Raw genomic sequence first — 20611 nt, forward strand, 5'->3', positions numbered from 1 at the left:
TGGGCGTCCTGATCTCCACCCCAGGGATGTGGAAACAGGCTGGAGGTGGTCAGCATGTTTGTGGGGCTCTGCACCCGCAAACAGAGCTGGTCTCAGCCTGCAGCCCCCTGGACTTGTCTGCTCGCTGCCTTCCCTTCTCTGGACAGGGCAAGGTGGGTTATTTGGGCTGGAGGCCGAGTGGCTGCAAGGTGCAGGAACCTCTGTGTTCCATAAGGACGGGAGTGATAAGTCTGCATGGGGCTTGGTCAACATTTGTCCAAGGACTGGTTGCACGTTTCTATTTATGAATTGGAAAAAGCTAGTTTCTCCTTTCTCTAATCAGAAGCTCTGTTAATGATTAATCATTTGCTCAATTATTATAGGCTTGAGCTGCTTTCTCAGCTGTTCTGACCACACCCTGGCTGGACCCTGGTCTCTCTCCTCTTCCTTCCTTCTCCCTCCTGGCACTCACCTTCCCCCATCCCCCTGCCATCGGTCCCAGCCAGGCTCTCCCTCCAGAAATGACCAGACCCCTGTGCCCTTGGGGAGTTTCCCCATGCCTGGTGTCCTCTCAGCTGTCCTCACTTGGGCCTTCAGCAACCCTGCTAGGTGGGCGTTATCCGATCTGACGGCTGGAGACACAGAGGCACAGAGGGCAGTGGTATATCCTTCATCCATTCACTGGATGTTCACCTCTCTGTGGTCCAATGCGTGGCCGGCTTGGGGAGCAGAACTCAGGCACTCACAGCCTTCAGGGCAGACAGGTAGGCCAACTGGAAGCTTCTCGCCAGGCTAATGGGGGTCTCCTGAGCCGGCTGGGTTGAGAGCGGCCACCCAGGGGAGACAAGGGCTAAGTTGGTCTCTGAAGGCGGGAGGAGACCTTGGGACAACATGTTTAAAGGTGCTCAAGCACGCCCCCCTCCCCCACCCGCCAGCAACACGAATGCTTGCAGATCCACCACCCAACCCTCTTCTGAGCCAGATTTATGCCTTCACCCTCCTGAGAGAACCCTGAAGAGGGTAATTCCAAGCACAGAATGAATGCCTTGCTAATGGTGAGCCTCGGCTCAACCCAGGTAGTGCAAGAGCTGTTTGGGAGTCTCCTATGGGCACTCCAATTTCTCATCCTTGATCAGCCACACATCCTGACTGCGCCCACCCACAAGGCTGCTGAGTACTGGGCCCACGTGCAGGAGGACAGCTCCTGTTCTCTGAGGGCAGAATCAGGATTCAGACCCAGGTCTCCCTGCCCCGCTTTGTTGAAGACACTGGGCAAGTTCTTTCATGTGTACCTTGTTCCTCTGTTTCCCATCTGTGTTCTACTGAAAATGTCCAGTAACCCACTGAGAGTGAGGGCACAGTTCAGGGTGGGCTGCCCAGAGAAGGAGCGTGCGAGGCTCCGAGGGGAGATAGGCACGTGGTTCACTGAGCACTGGGCACTGACGGCTCTCACCTGTAGACAGAAACCTCGATGTTCCCCCTACCCGAGCACCCAGCATCGAGGAGCGGCTGCAGCAGGGTGGGGAGCCTCGCACTGTTGCTTGGTAACCCTTTTATACAAACAAGGAGACTGAAGCCCAGAGAGGTTAGGCGACTCAGCTGGGAAGAGACAGAGCTGGGAAACTGGCCCAGGAAAGGGCAGCACTGGCACCAGGCCAGGCCAAGGTCAGTTTCTCATGTAGTCACCTAATTGCTGCCCACTGGCCCTGGGGTGCAGGGGACAGCCTCCAGGGAGGAAACAACTGCCATTGAGCCATAAAAGTCAGGCACCGGGACTAGATCCCTGAGGGGCTTCAGGCCCCAGAGCCTCCTGCATTCCAACCTTACATCAGAGGTTTTTTTTACTGTGGGCTGCGATCCTGGGCCCGTTCCAAGTCAGGTGAGGGGATGGTAAGTGGGCTGGAGGGGCCCAGGGAGGAGCCAAGCTGGACTGAGGCAAGGTGGAATGGTGGGGAACAGGAAGCCGTAGGGTTGGGTCCAGAACGCTGCCGCCACTTGCACGGCGAGCCAGGGGTGGGCCAGGCTGGTCACTTAGACTCTGTCATAGTGATGGGGGCTGATGGGAGGGTAAAATTAGGGAAGGGAGCTAAAGGCTTCAGAGCATTCTCCAGACGCGGCTCAAGGATAGAGCTCAGAGTGCCCCCCACCCCGCCGTGGGTGTGAGGTTGGGGTGTCCCCAGGCCATGCAGCCCGGCCCTGCTGGCTAGAGGCTAGGGTCAGGCAAACAGGAGGCCAACAGAAACTCCCAGGGTGGTGGGTCCAGTCAGTGTGGGACCCTCCCTTGCTCATCTTCAAGTTCCTAGCCAGGAGGGCTGGGGAAATATCATGGAGCAGGAGATGGGTGGAAGTTGAGGAGCAGGAGGGTATGGACAAGAGGGGCAGTACAGATGGGTAGGGGGCAGCCCAGCACGGGGGTCTGCAGTGCAGAGCAGGGACTAGATCCCTGAGGGGCTTCAGGCCCCAGAGCCTCCTGCATTCCAACCTTACATCAGAGGTTTTTTTTACTTTTTAGAGCACCCCACCCTCTTCAAGCTACTGGAGAGCCTGCACAGGATCCTGTCCAGGGTGATCTGTTTCTGCTGGAGTTCAGGGGGGTTTGGAAAGGGGCTCTGGGCTCCCTCAGCCTTTCATAGATCCTGGGCATTGAGAGATGTGGTTGTAAACACTGTGCCACAGCCTCACAGAGTGCAGCCTGGGTGGAGAGGGGAGCGTTGTGCAGAGGGGTTTGCTTGGTGGAGCTCTCCAGGGCACCTGCAAAATGGAGGCCTGCTGGTTCCTACTGGGGCTGGAGCAGAGGTGAGAGGGACCCTTGCCTCCGGCAAGACTGAAGGGGGCAGCCTAGACCTTGCGCTGAGATGCTGAGTGAGGCCCCCCAGCAGTGGCGTCTGGGTGTGAGTCCTGCTGCCTGCTGGGTCTCAGGCAGGTCCCTCAACTCCCGTGTCTGTCTCCTCACTGCCCAGTCACTGCGAGGATAAACGGAGGAAGGCAAGTGCACACAGCACCTGGCACCTGGGAGCACTCAATAAGTGCCAGCTGCTAAGAAGAAGGTAATGCTGATAGAGGCACCATCTCCTGGGAAGAATGTTCCAGGCCCATTGGTCCCCAGCCTTGCCCAACTAGAGGGTTTACCTGCATCAGGAAGGCAGACCCAGCAGGGTGGCTATTGAGATGAGTGGCCAGGCTTGTGCCCTGGCAGCCCCTGAGGTGCATGGAGTATCCTTGCCACCCTGTATGCCCCTCACCAGACTCAGGACACCCCCCCCCCTTTGCTGCATGGCACTGGGGGTTCTTGACACACAGGCCTCTGTGTCCTTGGCCTGCTACCTGGGTGCTTTCCCCACTCTCTGCAGTGGCTCCTGCTGGACCTTGGGTCTTGATTGAAAAGTCCCCTCCTTGGAAGCCCTCCCTGACACCTGGCTAGTTTTCTCATTTGTCTTCTATCCCTCCACTGGACTGAGCTCTGTGAGGACCTCACCCACCCACCGGGCTCCCTGCTGCACCACAGCTCCAAGCCCAGATCTGTTCTCCCCACCCACCACAGAGCCCTATCAGTTCCCCACTCCACTCATCCTCTTGCTGGTCTGGGATGGCAAGTGGCCCCCTAGGACTGTGTCCTTCTGCTCCCTCTCTCCATCGTCCAGTATCTAATGAGCACCTCAGCAACAGCTCAGCACTGTCCTCTACTCTTCCTGTGTCGTCCCCTGTCCCCCAGCCCGCACCACAGCCCGCACCACAGCCGTGCTCTGGAGTGTCCTCCTCTCGGCCTCTCCCACTGTCTCTTCCCACATGCTGAGACTGGTGCAGTGGACCCGGCCCCTGCCTCTCTTCTCCCCAGTCCAGCCTAAACCTACTCTGTCCAATTCAGTAGCCATGTGCTGCATGTGGCTATTAAAACTGACATTTTATTTAAATTGTAAGTTCTTCAGTTGCCCCAATTTCAAGTGCTTAGTAGCTACATGCGGTGAGTGGCTGGTGGATTGGCCAGCACAGGCCTTGAGTTTCCACCATCAAAAAGACATGTTTATTGCCCTGGCTGAATAGCTCAGTTGGTTGGAGCATTGTCCTGATGTACCAGAGTTGTGGATTTGATCCCCAGTTGGGACACACAAGAATCAATCAATGAATGCATAAATACATGGAACAACAAATCAATGTTTTTCTCTCAAATCAATTAAAATAAGAGCGTGTTATTGGACACTTTTGGAAGATAACAAACTTGCCACCCACAGGCACAGGCTGATGCTATTGCCCCACTCAGAGTCTTCAGTGGCTTCAAGGCCAGCCTCACCGGCACCTGGCCCCGGCCCCTCTAAGTGGAAGCTGTGTGGGTCTCAAGCCCTGGAGAACTGGCTTTGTAGAGGATATCAGAAGAATGCTCTACAAATGGTATTACCCTCTGAACCTCAGTTTCCTCATCTGTAAAATGTGGATAATAATACTTTCTGCCTCCAAGGATGGTTGTGAGGGTCAAGTATATGACCCCCCCCCCCAACAGCTGGCACATATTTAAGCATGTAATAAGTGGTGACAGTTGTGTTAGCATGAATAAGGCAAGATGGGGACAGATCGAGAGAGGCCAAGATCACAACAGCTGTGAGCCTCAATGCTGTACGGTGGAGCCACTGCAGGCTGTAAGCTCGGCTACCCCATTGGCTGGTACCTGAGTATGACTCATCTGTTCAGCCTACAGTGCTGTCCATAGAACATTCTGGCATGGTGGGAATGTTCTCCATCCCCATTGCCCACGGGCTTTTGGGGGCCAGAAGCTGATGTCCTGGGTGGGCCAATGACTGGTAGGGAAAGGGGAGGTGACCCCAGGGAGCAAGAACAGGTTCCAGCCTTGGAAATCAACGTTCCCAGATACATGTCTGCCCTCCGTGGTAGCTGGCAGGAGCTGGGATTGCATGGAGGGACTTGGAAGATGGAGAAGGAAAGGTGGATAGGGAGCTGGTTGTGGAGGCGGGGGAGAGGTAGGGTTCACCATGGAAAGGGCTTCTGGGCATGGGCATTCGACTGAGCATTCTGTACCCCCACCCTGAAGCTGAGCCAGCAGAGAAAGTGGGGCCTAGACCCTGTGCCCAGGCAAGTTGGGTATTCTGGTGGCATAGGTACCCTGTCTTCCTCCCATGGTGCCTGGCTAGTCCCAGAATTTGTTTCCAGTGTAGCTGTGCCTCTCCCCTCTGGGCCTTGGTTTCCTTATCTAGCTGTGATAGCTGCTGCTTCATGGTGAACAAGATTTGCTAGGACTTGGGTCACCTGGAACAGAAGGAGTCCTTGCTTTGGGGTGCACCAAGGAGACAGAATCCCTGGTACACCAGGTCCTCCCTCAGCCAGGCTGTTTGTGTTTAGCTGAGGCAGGACCCCAAAATCTGCAGTCCTGCTGGGCCTGCAGCAAGTCAGCAAGTGCAGGATGCCTGGGGGAGGAGTGTCTCAGTTTCCATCTGTTTCATTTACATTAGTCCTATGTGGCTAACCAAGTACCTTAACCTCCCTAAGCCCCCATTTCCTCATCTACAAAGTGGAGACAAATGTAAGTTCCTCCAGGATTGGCCATTGGCCCCTAGTTTCTCTCCCACCACAGCACCTGGTATACAGAAAGTTCTCAGTAAATGTCCACCAGTAGCCTGGACAATGCACTGGCTGTAGAGTGACCCCTGCCTCTAGGCTTGATCTTTGGAGCCCTGCCTCCTGGATATGAACCAAAGGAATGAATAAAACAATGAGGAGGGAAGAAATAAACACAGCATCAGTTTCATAGATCTTGCTAGAACTCTGGGCTCTGTGGTGTTTTTAGCCACCTCCTCTGTCCATCTCGTGATGTGGAATCATGGACCCTCATGTTGGAAGGACCCTTATTTGGTCCTGGTGGCAGAGGGAGTATAGAAGTCATGGTCACTGTCTTCTGATCCCTGGTATGCTGACTTGCTCAGCTTAACTTCAAGAAAGGGTATGGTAGCAATAGCAGAAGTTCCAGGTAGGCTGATTCAGGCCAACAAAAGAACTTCCAGTAGCCTATAGGCTTGGAATGGGCAGTTCTGAAAATTGGACAAGCATAAGTCAGATGGGCATTTGGCAGGGACACTGGCCTGGGGCAAAGGTTTGGACAATATGCTTTCTTGAGCTCCCTTCAGACCCCGGGAGAGGAGCTGAACCCTCCATGGAGCTCCAGATTCCTCAGGTTCTGGCTGGCCTTGGAAAGCCCAGTAAATCACTGAGAAATGCCCTGGAAGGTGGTAGGTGCCTGTTGGTGGTACATAGCCCTGCAGCTGCTGAATCCTTCAACAAAGCTGGCCGGGAACCAGACCTGCATGTTCAGCTGGGTCATCTGGCAGGAAACCCAAATGGAAGGAAAGAAATAGGCAGTTTGAGAGCATCTACCAAGTGCCAAGCTCCGTGTAGGGTTTGACATCTCGGCTCATCTAGCTCTCCCACAGGACTACAAAGGAGAGATGACATCTTCCTTCTTCTTCTGAAGACTGAGGCCCAGAGAGTCTATGTAACTTGCTTAAGGATACACAGCTAGTAAGTTATAATACTAGGATTTAAACCAAATCCTTCTGACTTCAAGTGACACTGGGAGCCAATATTTACTGATCACCTACTGTATGCTTAGGCCCGGTTACTAGCTCTTAGCATGGATGAACTAATTTGATTCTTACAATAATCCTATTAGACAGGGAATGTTATACCTCCATTTTATTTAGAAGAGGAACTGAGGCATGGAGAGGTGGAGTAACTTGCCAAGGCCAGCAGCAGTGTTCAGATCTGACATCGTAACCACTGGCCTACTCTGTGTCTTGGGAGCTGCTGATCACGGCAGGGTTGCCTGCAAAGATGCACCCCCTGCCTTCCTCACAGAGGTGGGCAGAGCCCTCAGGTCACATGGAGCAGGATTGAGATGGTGTGGAAGGTAAGCACAGGGAGGTGGACTTCAGCTCAAAGTCCAGATGCCCTTTCAAGAAGAACTCTTTGAGAGGCAGTGAAGGTGCTTCCAGGTTGGGGGTGTTAAGTGAGCAAATTCTTGCCCAGGAGTAGAGCCTGAGGGTGGCGGGCTGACCTCCAAGATTTCCCCCATTGACAGAGTGCCCTGAGCACCTTCTAGGGGCTGGACCTGTTTGCTGCTGGACACAGACCACAGCTGTCTCCCTCTCCCAGTTGGAGGAATTGAGTTCCCCAATGTCTGTCCCAGAGCTGAGGACACCAGGAAGGGGGTCAGAAGTTGGCCAACATGTGAAGTGGCCATTAGAACATGAGCCACTAGCCTGACCAGGTGGTGGCGCAGTGGATAGAGCGTCGGACTGGGATACGGAAGGATCCAGGTTCGAGACCCCGAGGTCGCCGGCTTGAGCACGGGCTCATCTGGCTTGAGCAAAGAGCTCACCAGCTTGGACCCAAGGTCGCTGGCTCCAGCAGGGGGTTACTCGGTCTGCTGAAGGCCTGCGGTCAAGGCACATGTGAGAAAGCAATCAATGAACAACTAAGAAGTTGCAATGAGAAACTGATGATTGATGCTTCTCATCTCTCTCCGTTCCTGTCTGTCTGTCCCTGTCTATCTCTGCCTCTGTAAAAAAAAAAAAAAAGAACATGAGCCACTGAACCATGGAGGAGGCTGGCAGAGACCAGGGTGAGGCCACCTGATGGCACCCCCAGGGTTGAGCTAGGACCCTGGTCAGCGCAGGTGATCTCAGGACCACGGATAGCTCCATGGGAGCTGCCTGCCACCCCCGTGACAGCTGTCATGGTTGTCTGCACCCCGGCCAACTCCACAGTCACAGCCAGCAGCCTCTAGTGAGCACCTGTCTTCTGTCTGGCCAGGAGCCCCCACTGGACTCACCTTGAGCCCCAACCCTGAGGTCTTGGCTGTGTTGTGGGGTTTGGGCTCATCTGCTTCCTCCCTCATTCCATTAGTCTTCCAAGCAGAGCCCAAGGGGAGAAGTGGGAAGAGTGAGGAAAGGAAGAAAATATTCTCAGCCGGGACCTGCCAGGTGGGGCGTAATCATGGCTGGTTGTGAGGCTGAGTCAACACAGGAGGAGGAGGCCCAGGGTGGGTGTCCTGCTGCCATCCCAGGTCAGGGTCAGCCTCAGCCTCTTTCGTCCATGATTATCTGGCTACCAGGAAGTACCTGGCCCATTGCTCACCACCTTCACACACTCAATGGGAGACCCAGCCCCTGGGGCTGGGTACAACTAATGGAATATGGGGGGGGGGTCCTGCTGGGGAGGTTCCTAGAAAGCCTGACAGTTCTTTCCTTCTTTCCCTGGAGCCCCAGGAAGCAGGTTATCATTTCCCACCCCACCCCCAATCAGGATCAGGCTCTGCCCAGGACCCACTTGCTACTGGGGCCCAGGCCCTGCTAGGACTCAGCTCTGAGCCTTTGCCTTGGCTGCTCCTCCCTGACCCCAGGCTCTCTCTACTCTCTGCCAGCCGGGGGAATAGCGATAGTGATAAGAGCTCAAGCTTCTTGAGACCTTGGTATGTTCTAGGCACTTGACGTGATTGCTGAATACTTATATAAATAAGAAAAGGGAGGCACAGAAAATTATCAGCTTACCCAAGGCTACACAGGAAATGGCAGAGCCAGGATTGGAACTAGGCAGTCTGGTTCCAGAACGTGTGTGTGCAAGTGATGGGGAGCCCTCTGAGGAGGCTCAGGGCAACAGAGGGTGCTCTCACTGAGCACCTGCTGTGTACAGCTCCCTCCCTGTGACCTCGCAGTCCTGCTGCTGAGAGACTGTCAGTGGAAGAGAGACAAACATGGTGGGCACTGGGAAAGGGATGGGCTGTGGGTTGGTCTCTCCAACTCAGAGTCTCAGTTTAAGTGGGCAGGGTAAGAATGCTCATATTCCATCTTATAGACGGGGGAATTTAGACTCAGGACAAGTGGCCCTGAGGCTCAGGTTCATATGAAGTCAGGAAACAAGGTTCAATGTTCCCCGTGGGCAGTCAGGAAAAAGGCTGGGAGAACTCTGCCCTTGAGGAGACCGCCTCTTCTCAGCAGAGCAACCCAAGTGAGCCTGTTCAAACCCAAGGCAGATCATGTTTCTCTTCTCAGAGGCGTATGACAGCCACATTTCCAGCCATGACCCTAGGCCCTGCATGATTTGGGCCCATCCACCTCCCTCTGGTCTGTTCTTGTAGTTCCTCCTGAGCAGCAGCTTTTTCTTCTGCCTGGAACCTTCTTCCTCTGCACGCTCATCTTGGTGAGACTTGCCTTGACCACCCTCTTTGTCACTGAACCCACCCCCCTCCTCTCCTTTCCTCTCCTTTATTCTTCTCTAGAGCATGACCCTTTCTGATGTATACTATTACTTGACTTGTTTGTTTACTGCTGCCCCTTCCCCTGCTCACCCCAAGCATGCTCCATGGGGGGGGGTGTCTTTGCTGCATGGACTCCTGTGCTCCCGGGGTCTAGCACAGTGCCTGGCACAAAGCATGCTCTTAGGAAGTTGCTGCTGACCTAATGGATAATACAGGTTGGGTGAACATCCTGTAGGGTGTTGTGTGAGTCAAATGTGACAGTGGCTGTTTCATCCAATAGGGTTGTCTTCACTGGTCACTAGATAGACATTTCATAGAACCCTGTCGCCCACTTGGGTTGAACTTGGCACATGGAAGGGGCTCAGGACAGCTTTACCACTGGATTAAATCCTACTATTGACCCCACAGAATCGAGTCTGACCCTTACAAATTGTGTGACACTGAGCAAGTTACATCATCTCTCTGGCCTCAGTCTCCTCATCTGTGAAGTGGGGATGACAATGGTGCCTGCTTCATGTTGGGAGGATTCAATGAGGTTGTGTGTACAATGTGCTCAGGACAATAGCTAGGTTGTGTCAGTGACCATCACCTTTATGGTTACACACCTGATGCTGTCTCTATGATGCTTTATAATGGACGCAGACATGCTACTGGCTGGGGCCCAGTTCTGTTCCATGGCTTCAGCCAACAGCCACGTTATCTGCACTGGGGAGAGGTCAGCTGTAAGGAGGGATACAGGCACTGGCTTAGGAACAGAACTTATGTTCAAGTCTTGACTTGCCCACCTACTTACTGTCATTGGGGGAAGTATCTGCTTTCTGAGTCTCATTGCCCTATCTGTAAAAACAGCCGCTACAGTGACCTGCCAGGGTGGTTGAGACTTAAATGAGACCCCAGTTCCCAATGCTTATGTATTTATTCTGTTTCCTACTTATATGCCTCTGAGTCAAAAAATGTATTTGAGCCCTGGCCAGATAGCTCTAGAGTATCGTCTCAATATGTAGAGGTTGCTGGTTTGATCCTTGGTTAGGGCACATACAGGAACAGACGTTTCTGTCTCTCTCCCTTCTCTCTGTCTAAAATCAATAAAAAAAAATTTTTAAATATATTTTTCCTGCCCAGGTGGTGGCACAGTGGATAGAGCATTGGACTGGGACACGGAGGATGCAGGTTTGAGACCCCGAGGTCGCCAGCTTGAGCACGAGCTCATCTGGTTTGAGCAAGGCTCACCTTGAGCCCAAGGTTGCTGGCTAGAGCAAGGGGTCACTCCATCTGCTGCAGCCCCCTGGTAAAGGCACATATGAGAAATTAATCAATGAACAACTAAGGTGCTGCAACAAAGAATTGATGCTTCTGATCTCTCTCCCTTCCTGCCTGCCTGTCCCTATCTGTCCCTCTTTCTCTCTCTGTCACACAAAATAAGTATTTTAAGTACTTATCAAAAGTATCATATATGAAGAGCCTGACTGGTGGTGGCACAGTGGGTAGTGTCAGCTTGGGACACTGAGGTCCCAGGTTTGAAACCCCAAGGTTACTGGCTTTAGTGCAGGCTCATCTGGCTTGAGTATAGGTTCACCAGCTTGAGTGTGGGGTTGCTGGCTAAAGCGCGGGATCACTGAAATGATCCCATGGTTGCTGGCTTGAGCCCAAAGGTCACTGGCTTGAAGCCCAAGGTTGCTGTCTTGAGCAAGGTGTCGCTGGCTCAGTTGGAGCACTCCCGGTCAAGGCACGTATGAGAAGCAATCAGGGAACTAATGTAACACAACTATGAGTTAATACTTCTCATCTCTCTCCCTTCCTGTCCCTCTCGGTAATATACATATACATGTATGACAAAAAGGAATCAGGCCAAGAATAAGAATTAAAAAATACAGGTAGCTGTGAGTGAAGGTACCCCAGAAAATGTAGATTATGAGACACTGACTTGCTCTGGCCTGACCGCTGTTGACTTTTGAGGTTCCTAGCAGCCCAGGTGATTAGAGAAACATGCTCATGCTCAGTTCCAATTCTTGGCAGCAAGCTGGGGTGGGGCCTTACGAAGGGGCATTGGTGAGTCTGTCCTCCAAAGGGCATAGCTGGCCAGGTGTAAGCGATCCTGATAGCTAGCCTGGGGAGTCGGGTGATTGTGATCTCAGTGGGGTCCCAGGGTCCCCTTTGTGAGAAGCAAGGCATTTACTTGCCTCCCTGAGTTTCTTACCTGCTAAGGCCTTTGTTCACTGCTGCCAGGGGATTTAGTCCTGGCTCTACCCTGCCTTGCCCTGGCCTCCACAGTTCACAGGCCAGTTCAGTCCAACCAGGACAGAGATTGGGATGTGCCCTCCAGAGGCAGGTCCCAAGAAGGGATAAACAATATACCAGAAGGATCAGGGCTCCCTTGCCAGGTCCTGAAATCCTTAGGTGGGTCACTGCAGGCTTCTGCATTTCTGACCTAATTTTACAGTTGCTTTACACCTGGTCCCTGCCATGGCAACAGCTCTTCTGCCTTTCTTGGGATCCCCCCATTGCCCCTCCACCACCCTGCTTGCCTAGTTCACCTGGACTCACTTTGCCAGAGCAGGGCTGGAATCCATTGTGGAGTCCAGAAGACCCACTTCAAAATGCTGCCAAGGAGCAGGCCCTCTCTCCCACCTTCCCAAAAGCCAATGGAGATCAGCTCCACTCTGTCCTGGGACAGCTGACATTCAGCAGAAGTTAGGCCTCCTTCCCTCATTGTCCTACCTGCCTGCAGTCAGCTGTGCTAGCCACCTGTGGGCAGGCTCCAGGAAGGTCCAGGAGATGGCACATCTTGGACTGGATAGCGTAAGTACTGCCCTGACCAGGGGCTTGGACACGAGACTGTTCTTCACTAGCTTGCTAAGGACTCCTCGCCAGGGTGAGGCCAGGAAAAGTATGAATGTAGCACAGGAGTCAAGCCACCCAGATTCATGTTCCAGCTCTGTAAATCTGAGAAAATCCTTGAAGTCCCTTGGTTTCCTCCTTTATAAAATGAAAAGGTTGAAGGAAATGGTCCTAAAATTTGTTCTAGATCACACATTCATGATTCTGTGCCCTATGACCATGTAGCTGGAAATTATGTTGTAGCTTTCCAGGTTTGAGCATTGAAAGGAACAAAAGTTTACTGAGCACATACTGCATGCCAAGAACTCTGTACCCATTTCACAGATGTAGAAACTGAGGTTCACAATGGTGAGGAGCCTTGCATGAATAAGGTCACAGTATCATTTCACTGTACCCTGCTGTCCTCAGAATTAAGAAGTGAAAGGGAGAGTGTGGCAGGAAGACACCCAAATGACTCGGAGAAAGAGTCAGAGAAGGAGAAGCCACAGAAAGGAGCACTGTAAGGGAAAAAATGTTCTAGGTGAAAGGACAGTACCCCACAGATGGGAATCTATGGAAGGGGAAATGAAGACACCAGATGCCAAAGGCCAGGTTTCTGTCCCAACCCCTCCTGTGACTTGGTGGGTCACCCCAAACAAGTCAATGGTGGTTCCACTCAGCCAAATGGGTGTAACCTCCCAGCCTGCCCACCCACCTCCTTGGCCTTAAGGACAAAATGAGCTGAGAGTGCTCTCCTGCTTCGCAGGCTTTCATGAGATAAACAATACATCCAAATAAAGTGTGGAGTTTAGTTGATAGTAACGTGCCTATTTCAGTTTCCTAATTGTGACCAATGTATGGTGGTGATGTAAGATGTTGACCCTAGTGAAGACTGCATGAGGAGTGTAGGGGAAGTCTCATCTATGTAACTTTTCTGATAAACACAAATAACTTGAAATTGTAAATAATATATATATATATATATGTGAGGCTCTCCTCAGCCATAACAAATTGATAAATTAGACTGCATAAATAGATAATAGTTATATTCATGAACCAGTCATGAATAGAGATTGATTCATTCAAAATACCCACTGAATATTATGTAAGATTTAAAAGGAAATGGTAGATTTCTACTGATCTGAAAAATCTCTTTAATCTATTATTGATTAAGAAAAAGTTTGATTGGTCTTAGTGTCCAATATGATATTTATGAAAACTATTAACCCGAGAACAGAAAAAAGTGTATCTAAAACCAGCAATATACCTCTAACAGATCAAATTATTTATGCCTAGAGATCAATAGATCAATCTGGTATACGGCATGGGATGGTGAGGGGACTTTTACTTACTTTTAGCCTTTAAATATTTTAGCATTAAATGGCATCTCTTGAGACCTGTGAATTTTTTCTGTGAAAAGGTATTCAAACAACTTGTCAATATTCCACAAATAAATAAATAATAAAATAAAATAAAATTAATGGAGGTCAGGTAGAAAGAAAGAACAAATGAATGAGCCAGAACATCACCCTAGGCAGTGCAGAGAAGAGCCCCCATGTTTGCAATTTTGCAGCCTGCTCTCCCCCTCATTTGGGACCTGTAAGCCCCCTGAGGCAGCTGCACTGCAGGATTGAGCTTTTCCCAGGATGCATTTTGTTCCTGGAGCAATGCAGCTGGTACAATCAGGGTGGGGTGAGCTAGGTGGAGAAGAAGGCTGCAGAGGCTGGGTGTGTGGTGACCTGATGGTCTCTTGGGGGGGGGGAGGACTGTGGGAGCAGGGGGGAGGCACTGAACTGGGAGGGGAGTTTCCTTGATACTGGGGCTTCCAGGGGGACTGGGTACAGCAGGTTGGAATAGCAGGCTTAATTCCCTGGGGAGGGAGAACAGGAAGTGACTTCATGCAAGGTCACCAGCAAGTGGCCAGGACATTCACAAACAGTGGCAGCAAAGGCCTCCTCAAGTTCAGCTCCTAGAAGGGCCTCAGGCTCCCCTCACTCAGGAATGCAGACTCCTGACCCGTCTGCTCTCTCCCTCTTTCCTGCAGGATGAAGATGAGACGCTACAAGCTCTTTCTCATGTTCTGTATGGCTGGCCTGTGCCTCATCTCCTTCTTGCACTTCTTTAAGACCCTGTCCTATGTCACCTTCCCCCGAGAACTGGCCTCCCTCAGCCCTAACCTGGTGTCCAGCTTCTTCTGGAACAATGCCCCAGTCACGCCCCAAGCCAGCCCAGAGCCGGGGAGTTCCGACCTGCTGCGTACCCCCCTCTATTCCCACTCGCCCCTGCTCCAGCCACTGTCACCAAGCAAGGCCACCGAGGAACTCCACCGAATGGACTTCGTGCTGCCCGAGGACACAACTGAGTATTTCATCCGCACCAAAGCTGGGGGTGTCTGCTTCAAACCAGGCACCAAGATGCTGGAGAAGCCTCCATCAGGGCGACCAGAGGAGAAGCTGGAGGCAGGCGATGGCTCATCTGCCAGGGGCCAAGCCCGGCACCTGCTGAGCGCCCGGGAGCGTGTGGGGAGCCGGGGCCTTCGGCGCAAGTGGGTGGAGTGCGTGTGCCTTCCGGGCTGGCACGGTCCCAGCTGTGGTGTGCCCACCGTGGTGCAGTACTCCAACCTGCCTACCAAGGAGCGCCTGGTGCCCAGGGAGGTGCCGCGGAGGGTCATCAACGCCATCAACATCAACCACGAGTTCGACCTGCTGGACGTGCGCTTCCACGAGCTGGGCGACGTGGTGGACGCCTTTGTGGTGTGCGAGTCCAACTTCACGGCCTACGGGGAGCCACGGCCGCTCAAGTTCCGGGAGATGCTGACCAACGGCACGTTTGAGTACATCCGGCACAAGGTGCTCTACGTCTTCCTGGACCACTTCCCACCCGGCGGGCGGCAGGACGGCTGGATCGCCGACGACTACCTGCGCACCTTTCTGACGCAGGACGGCGTGGCGCGCCTGCGCAACCTGCGGCCCGACGACGTCTTCATCATCGACGATGCCGATGAGATCCCCGCGCGCGATGGCGTGCTCTTCCTAAAGCTGTATGACGGCTGGACCGAGCCTTTTGCATTCCACATGCGTAAGTCACTCTATGGCTTCTTCTGGAAGCAGCCGGGCACCCTGGAGGTGGTGTCGGGCTGCACGGTGGACATGCTGCAGTCAGTGTACGGGCTGGACGGCATCCGCCTGCGCCGCCGCCAGTACTACACCATGCCCAACTTCCGGCAGTACGAGAACCGCACCGGCCACATACTGGTGCAGTGGTCGCTGGGCAGTCCTCTGCACTTTGCTGGGTGGCACTGCTCCTGGTGCTTTACGCCCGAGGGCATCTACTTCAAGCTCGTGTCTGCCCAGAACGGTGACTTTCCCCGCTGGGGTGACTACGAGGACAAGCGGGACCTCAATTACATTCGGAGCTTGATCCGCACCGGGGGCTGGTTTGATGGCACGCAGCAGGAATACCCGCCAGCCGACCCCAGTGAACACATGTATGCCCCTAAGTACCTGCTCCAGAATTACAACCAGTTCCGATACCTGCTAGACAACCCCTACCAGGAGCCCAAGAGCACGGTGGAAGGTGGGCCGCGGAACAGGGGTTCCGAGGGAAGGCCACCTGCCAGGGCCAAATTGGAAGTGGTGGAAGGCTAAGGTTGCATGATCTTCTAGGGCCAGTGGCAGGGCCGGGGGTGGTAACTGCCCCTCCTGTTATCTTCCTGCCCCCTTCTAACTTCTGGGGGTTCTTAAGAAGACCAGGAGAAGATGGATAGAGGGGAATCTGTCCTATTCAAACCCTTGTGAATCTGGGGTCAGGCCTGTGAGCTCAAAAACATCATTCCTCATCAGGAGGGGGAGCCTGACCTTTCTGCCCTCCAAGAGTACTGTGGCTAGGCGGTGCCAGTGTAGAGTGCATGATGGTTACTGGGTAACAGGGGAGGGTGGGGAACGAAGCTGGAGAAACTCTCTCCAAGGCCATGTGGGAATTGGACCTGCAGTTGGAAGGGGATGTGCCAGGAGGTCCCCTGCTCTGTAAATAGTTGTATTTGGGTCCAACTATTTGAGACTCCAAGAAAGGAGGGGATAAAAAACAGCACCCAACTGGGAGGAGCACAGTGTCCTCAGAAGTGCTGGGCCAGAGGAGCGGAGAACTCCGCCCACCTGCCCCACAGGACACCACTCTACTGGATGGCTTTGTGTTCCCCAGACCCTCCTGAGCTGACATAGGTGTGGGGCCTGGGGAAGCCTGGGAGGGTCTTCCTTTTAGTTCTGAACCTGGCTTTGATGTTCCTTCTTACTTTTTATATTGCTGTCTTGTCCTTGCAAGGCCAGGAGTCCAGTTCTGAGGGTGGGATGGGACATCAGCCAGCCTAGTAGGTCAGACCTGGGGGCGTCCCTTTCCCGCTGGACTCCACAGCTCCAGCTCTCCACTGTCTCAGGTGGAGATAACCTTGTGCCCCTTCTTGGTGTTGGCTTGGGTCAGGAAGGGGCCATGAGGCTGCCCTGGGCCCAAGAGGGACATTAAGGCCAGTTGTACGTCATCTCATTCCTCTTAGTTTGCCTATGGGGGTAGGAAATGTATTCATTAAAGTGGATTCTAAGCTGCTGTAATTAAGAGATCCCAAAATACAGTGGTGTAAGCAAGACAGCATATTTCTAATGGAACTGTCTAGAGGGAGGTGGTCTGGATCATGTAGGGCAGCTCTGCTTGCCTCATACATGTCTTCCAGTTCTGGATGGAGTGGTTGCTCCAGTTGCCACCACCACATGCCTGGGGGAAGCGAGGGAAACGCATACCCTTTGCTGTTAACACCTTGAACCAGACATGGCAAAGTCACTTCTGATCGCATCTGCTGGCCAGGACTTAGTCACATGGCTACGGAGCTGCAAGGGAAGCTGGGCTGCCATGTGCCCAGCCTCAGCTTAGTTCTCTTACTTAAAAAGGATGGAGAAGGTAGATACAGGGGACAGGAAGCATCTCTGGCGCTGGAGGAGGGAAAGAGGGTAGAAATGACTGTTATAGTCATGAGATCCTCCTCTCATGTTTGTAGCTCCTGGAACAACCTACTCCTGCCCCCATCACTGCCACCCCAGGGCTGGGGTGCAGTGAGAGCCTGCAGTTAGGGGAAAGGTAAGACACCACCTCCCCTGAGGCCCCATTGGATGCTCCCCCAGTGATGCCAGGGTGCAGAGGCTGCCTGTGGAATGGTACATGTTTGTATGTGTGTGTATTTATGGGCATGGGTGCATGTTTGTGTGTACTTGTGTGTGTTGATGTGTCCCTGTACATAGATACTTGTGTGGATGTGGGAGCAGAGTGCAGGCCCACCCCCTTACCCGGGATCTGGAGCCTGTGGCCACACCACCTACAGTACCCCAAAATGACTGAGGCAGAAAGCCCCTGGGGAGCCTGGAAAGCAAGGCTGAAAGGGATGCATGGTTCATCTGTCTGTCTGTCTTTCAGTCCAAGGGATGAGAATCCTGACCTGAGGGCTGAACAGCTGAGTGCCCACTACCTCCCAGCTCCTCTTGGCCATCCTTCCACCCCGTGCCCTCCAACCTCCATCAGGGACTTTCTCTGGGTATTTCCTGACGGGCCAGAAGAGGAGGTTGTCCCTTTGCTACAGCTCTGTCTGGGGAGGTTCCCAGTGTGAGTGTGATCTGGAGAGCTGGCTGTAATGCAGTCTCTGGTGGGCAGGAAAGAAGAAGGCTGAGGGGCTCTATTGCCCCCTCTCCCTACTGTCTAGAGAGTCCCTCAAGGGGACCCTTCTCTTAGAGTTACAGCAGCCCCCCAATCCCTCTTTGGGCTAAGAAGTGACTCAGGAGAACAGCCACCACTGCTTACCCCTGAATAGGCAGTCTCAGGGCTCCTGAATCATGCCCAAGCCCCAGCTGAGAAATCTCCCTCCTTGCCAGCTCCTTATCCCATGCTCCTAGCCGCCTCCTACTACGGCAGGATGTCCTCTTCCCAGGCTGGCTTCCGTTTCACCAGCTCAGGGGCAGTGGAAGAAGGGAGGAGCTTAGACTTGTCAAGCCCCACCTTTCCCCTCAGACCCAGGAGGGCATGTTCATGGTCACTGCCAAGTGGAGGCCTGGCCCTTGCAAGATGACAGCTGTCAGAGGGGTGGGTTTAAGAGTTTCACATGTAATCACATCATACACTGGGAATTTAGGGGGCAGGGGAATCCTGAGCCACTCCCCCATTATGAAGGGAAACCAAAATGTGAATGTGAATGCTGGTACACCACTGGCCCTGTCAACATACACAGATCTTTCCCAGGGAACACCTGCCCTATGGCCTATAGATTTAAGGAGGCCCAGCATACCCATAGGCCATGTTGGTTCCCAGGGGCAGGCGTGAGAGAGCTTTGGGGGCAAAGTGACTGGGGGGGTCAGGAGACAGGACTTGTCCAAGCAAATAGCAGGGCCCTGGGAAATGTATAATTTAAGGACACCATTATTATTATTATTATTATTATTTTGGTAAGGAAAAATCAATATGTACATTCTGAAATCATTTTCTCTGTAAATGGTTGGATTTCATTTCACCCTTAAAGGGATGCTTAAGATAATATTAATAATAAAAACAGCCACAAAGTCTGAAGAGTGTGGTGTGTGTGTGGCTAGTTTGGGGGTGCTCTGCGGCAGGGGGGTTGCAAGTGGGTGGCTCTAGTCTTGCTGCAGCCTCTCACTATGGAGGGCTGGATCTTTGGGGTGAGAGCCTTCCCAGGACTGGACAGCAGGTGAGGAGGGTGCAGCTACCTCCCCCAGCACCACAGGGTGTCTGTCCTTCCTTCTCACTGGTGGAAGTGGGCTAAGAAAGGGAAGGCGCTGGACAGGCATTTCCAGGAAGAAGGAGAAGCAGGCCTGGGACTGGCAACACCCACTCTCTCATGGCAAAGGGACTTCTGGGGATCTAAATGAAGACTTTGGTGCCTCTGCTGAGAGGCCAGCAGTCCTCCCACAGTTGTGCTCTTGGGGCATTGAGACCAACGTGCCCACCTCAGCTGCTTCCTCCCTATGCCTGTGGGGTCCTTAGGTCGTACAGACACTTGATGGCAGGACAGAGCTAGGCCTGGATTTACAGAGCTAGTTCTGTCATCACCCTCTGGAGCAGCTGAGGATAGCAGCATTCAGGGTTGGTCACCTCTATCCCATGGAGCTGTCCTTGGACTTGTGTAGTGATGGTGCCTGGTGCCATAAAATGTGGGCTGGGGGGCTTCCTGGACGCTTCCTCTGGGACCCATGGATACCGGCACTGTCCTGGGGAGAGGGCCCTCTGGGTGTTTTCTAAGAAGAGTCTCAGAGATGGTGGGAGTGGATACACTTTGAGCTTTGCCTTGGTTGCCTGTGGGGTAGCTATGCAGCCTCCATGTTAGATGGGGAGACCAAGACTGGAGATGGGAAGGAGTGACTGCAGCATTGAGTGGCCAGAGCAGGGGCTAGTGTCTCCTGAGCATCCACAATGTGCCAAGCACTTTACATGTGGTTGGTGATGGAAGGAAAAAGACACAATGTTCTTGAGATTTGCAGAAGACAGAGAATTTCCTAATTCAGCCAGTCCAGTTCACCATGATCACTTCCTGGGGCAGGGGCACCATAGGGGGGGTGCTCAATTCTATAAAGCTTTTTAAGGGTCCCCTTGATGGCTAGTGTTTAAAATGATCTGATTAGGATGCTTAGGAAGCAATTTTGCTTTTGCAAATTTAGTTCATCTCTCAGAAAGTTCCCGTGCTAATGCAGTTAGGCACGTGACCCCTCTGTGACAATTAGTGCTTCTGTTCTGACACCCACCTGTCCCACCCCTCATATCCATGCCACCTTTTTTTTTTTAATATTTTATTTATTGATTTTTTTAGAGAGAGAGGAGTGAGAGAGACAGAGAGAGAGAGAAGGGGGAGGAGCAGGAAGCATCAACTCCCATATGTGCCTTGACCAGGCAAGCCCAAGGTTTCGAACCGGCGACCTCAGTGTTCCAGGTCGACGCTTTATCCCACTGCGCCACCACAGGTCAGGCCTATGCCACCTTTTTTGCCACTGCTTGCCTTTCAACTCAATCCTACACTCAGTTACTGACTGTCTACAGGACATCAGGCCCTGAGGAAGATATAGAAATGGACAGGACACATTTTTTTTTTGTTCTCTAGGAGGTCAAAATAGATTGGGAGTAGGTAAGGTTTTCTTGACCTCAGCGCTACTGACGTTGTGGACCAGATCATTCTTTGTGTGGGGCCGTGCATTATACGGTGTTTAGCAGCATCCCTGGTTTCTGCCCACTACACACCGGTAGCATCCACTCCCCCGAGTGTGGCAATCAACCATGTCTCTAGACATTACTAAACAAATGTCCCCTGAAGTGCAACACCGCCCAGGTTAAGAATCACAGGAGTAGGAGGACACACTGTTGAGCATCTTCTGTGTACATGCCAGGCACTTTGCTCACATCACCTCATTTGATCCAATGTGATGGTCATTGGAAGATCAGCTTTTCGAGTGGAATTTAATGGTATTTGGGGGTGGGGGTTCCTCCCACTTGCAAGCATGGGAGTTTGGAGGTGGGGGA

At 52.8% G+C, this 20611-nt stretch overlaps 1 protein-coding gene across 8 annotated transcripts in view; it reads left to right on the forward strand.

Moving 5' to 3' along the window:
• The window catches only part of MGAT3 (beta-1,4-mannosyl-glycoprotein 4-beta-N-acetylglucosaminyltransferase), a 31228-nt gene extending 12576 nt beyond the window's left edge, over positions 1-18652 (forward strand). For 2 of the 8 annotated variants that reach the window (XM_066358452.1, XM_066358451.1), the window contains exon 2: positions 14100-18652. In XM_066358452.1, coding sequence (XP_066214549.1) covers positions 14101-15702 — 1602 coding nt within the window. In that variant the 5' untranslated portion in view covers position 14100 and the 3' untranslated portion in view covers positions 15703-18652. Of the gene's footprint in view, positions 1-6413; positions 6502-10433; positions 10527-14099 lie in introns of those variants that run through there. The other 6 variants (XM_066358456.1, XR_010748099.1, XM_066358455.1 and 3 more) reach the window with 6 other exon arrangements.
• The last annotated feature ends 1959 nt before the right edge of the window (positions 18653-20611 follow it).

The sequence above is a fragment of the Saccopteryx leptura genome, chromosome 1 (genome assembly GCF_036850995.1).
Source record: "Saccopteryx leptura isolate mSacLep1 chromosome 1, mSacLep1_pri_phased_curated, whole genome shotgun sequence".
Lineage (NCBI taxonomy): Eukaryota > Metazoa > Chordata > Mammalia > Chiroptera > Emballonuridae > Saccopteryx > Saccopteryx leptura.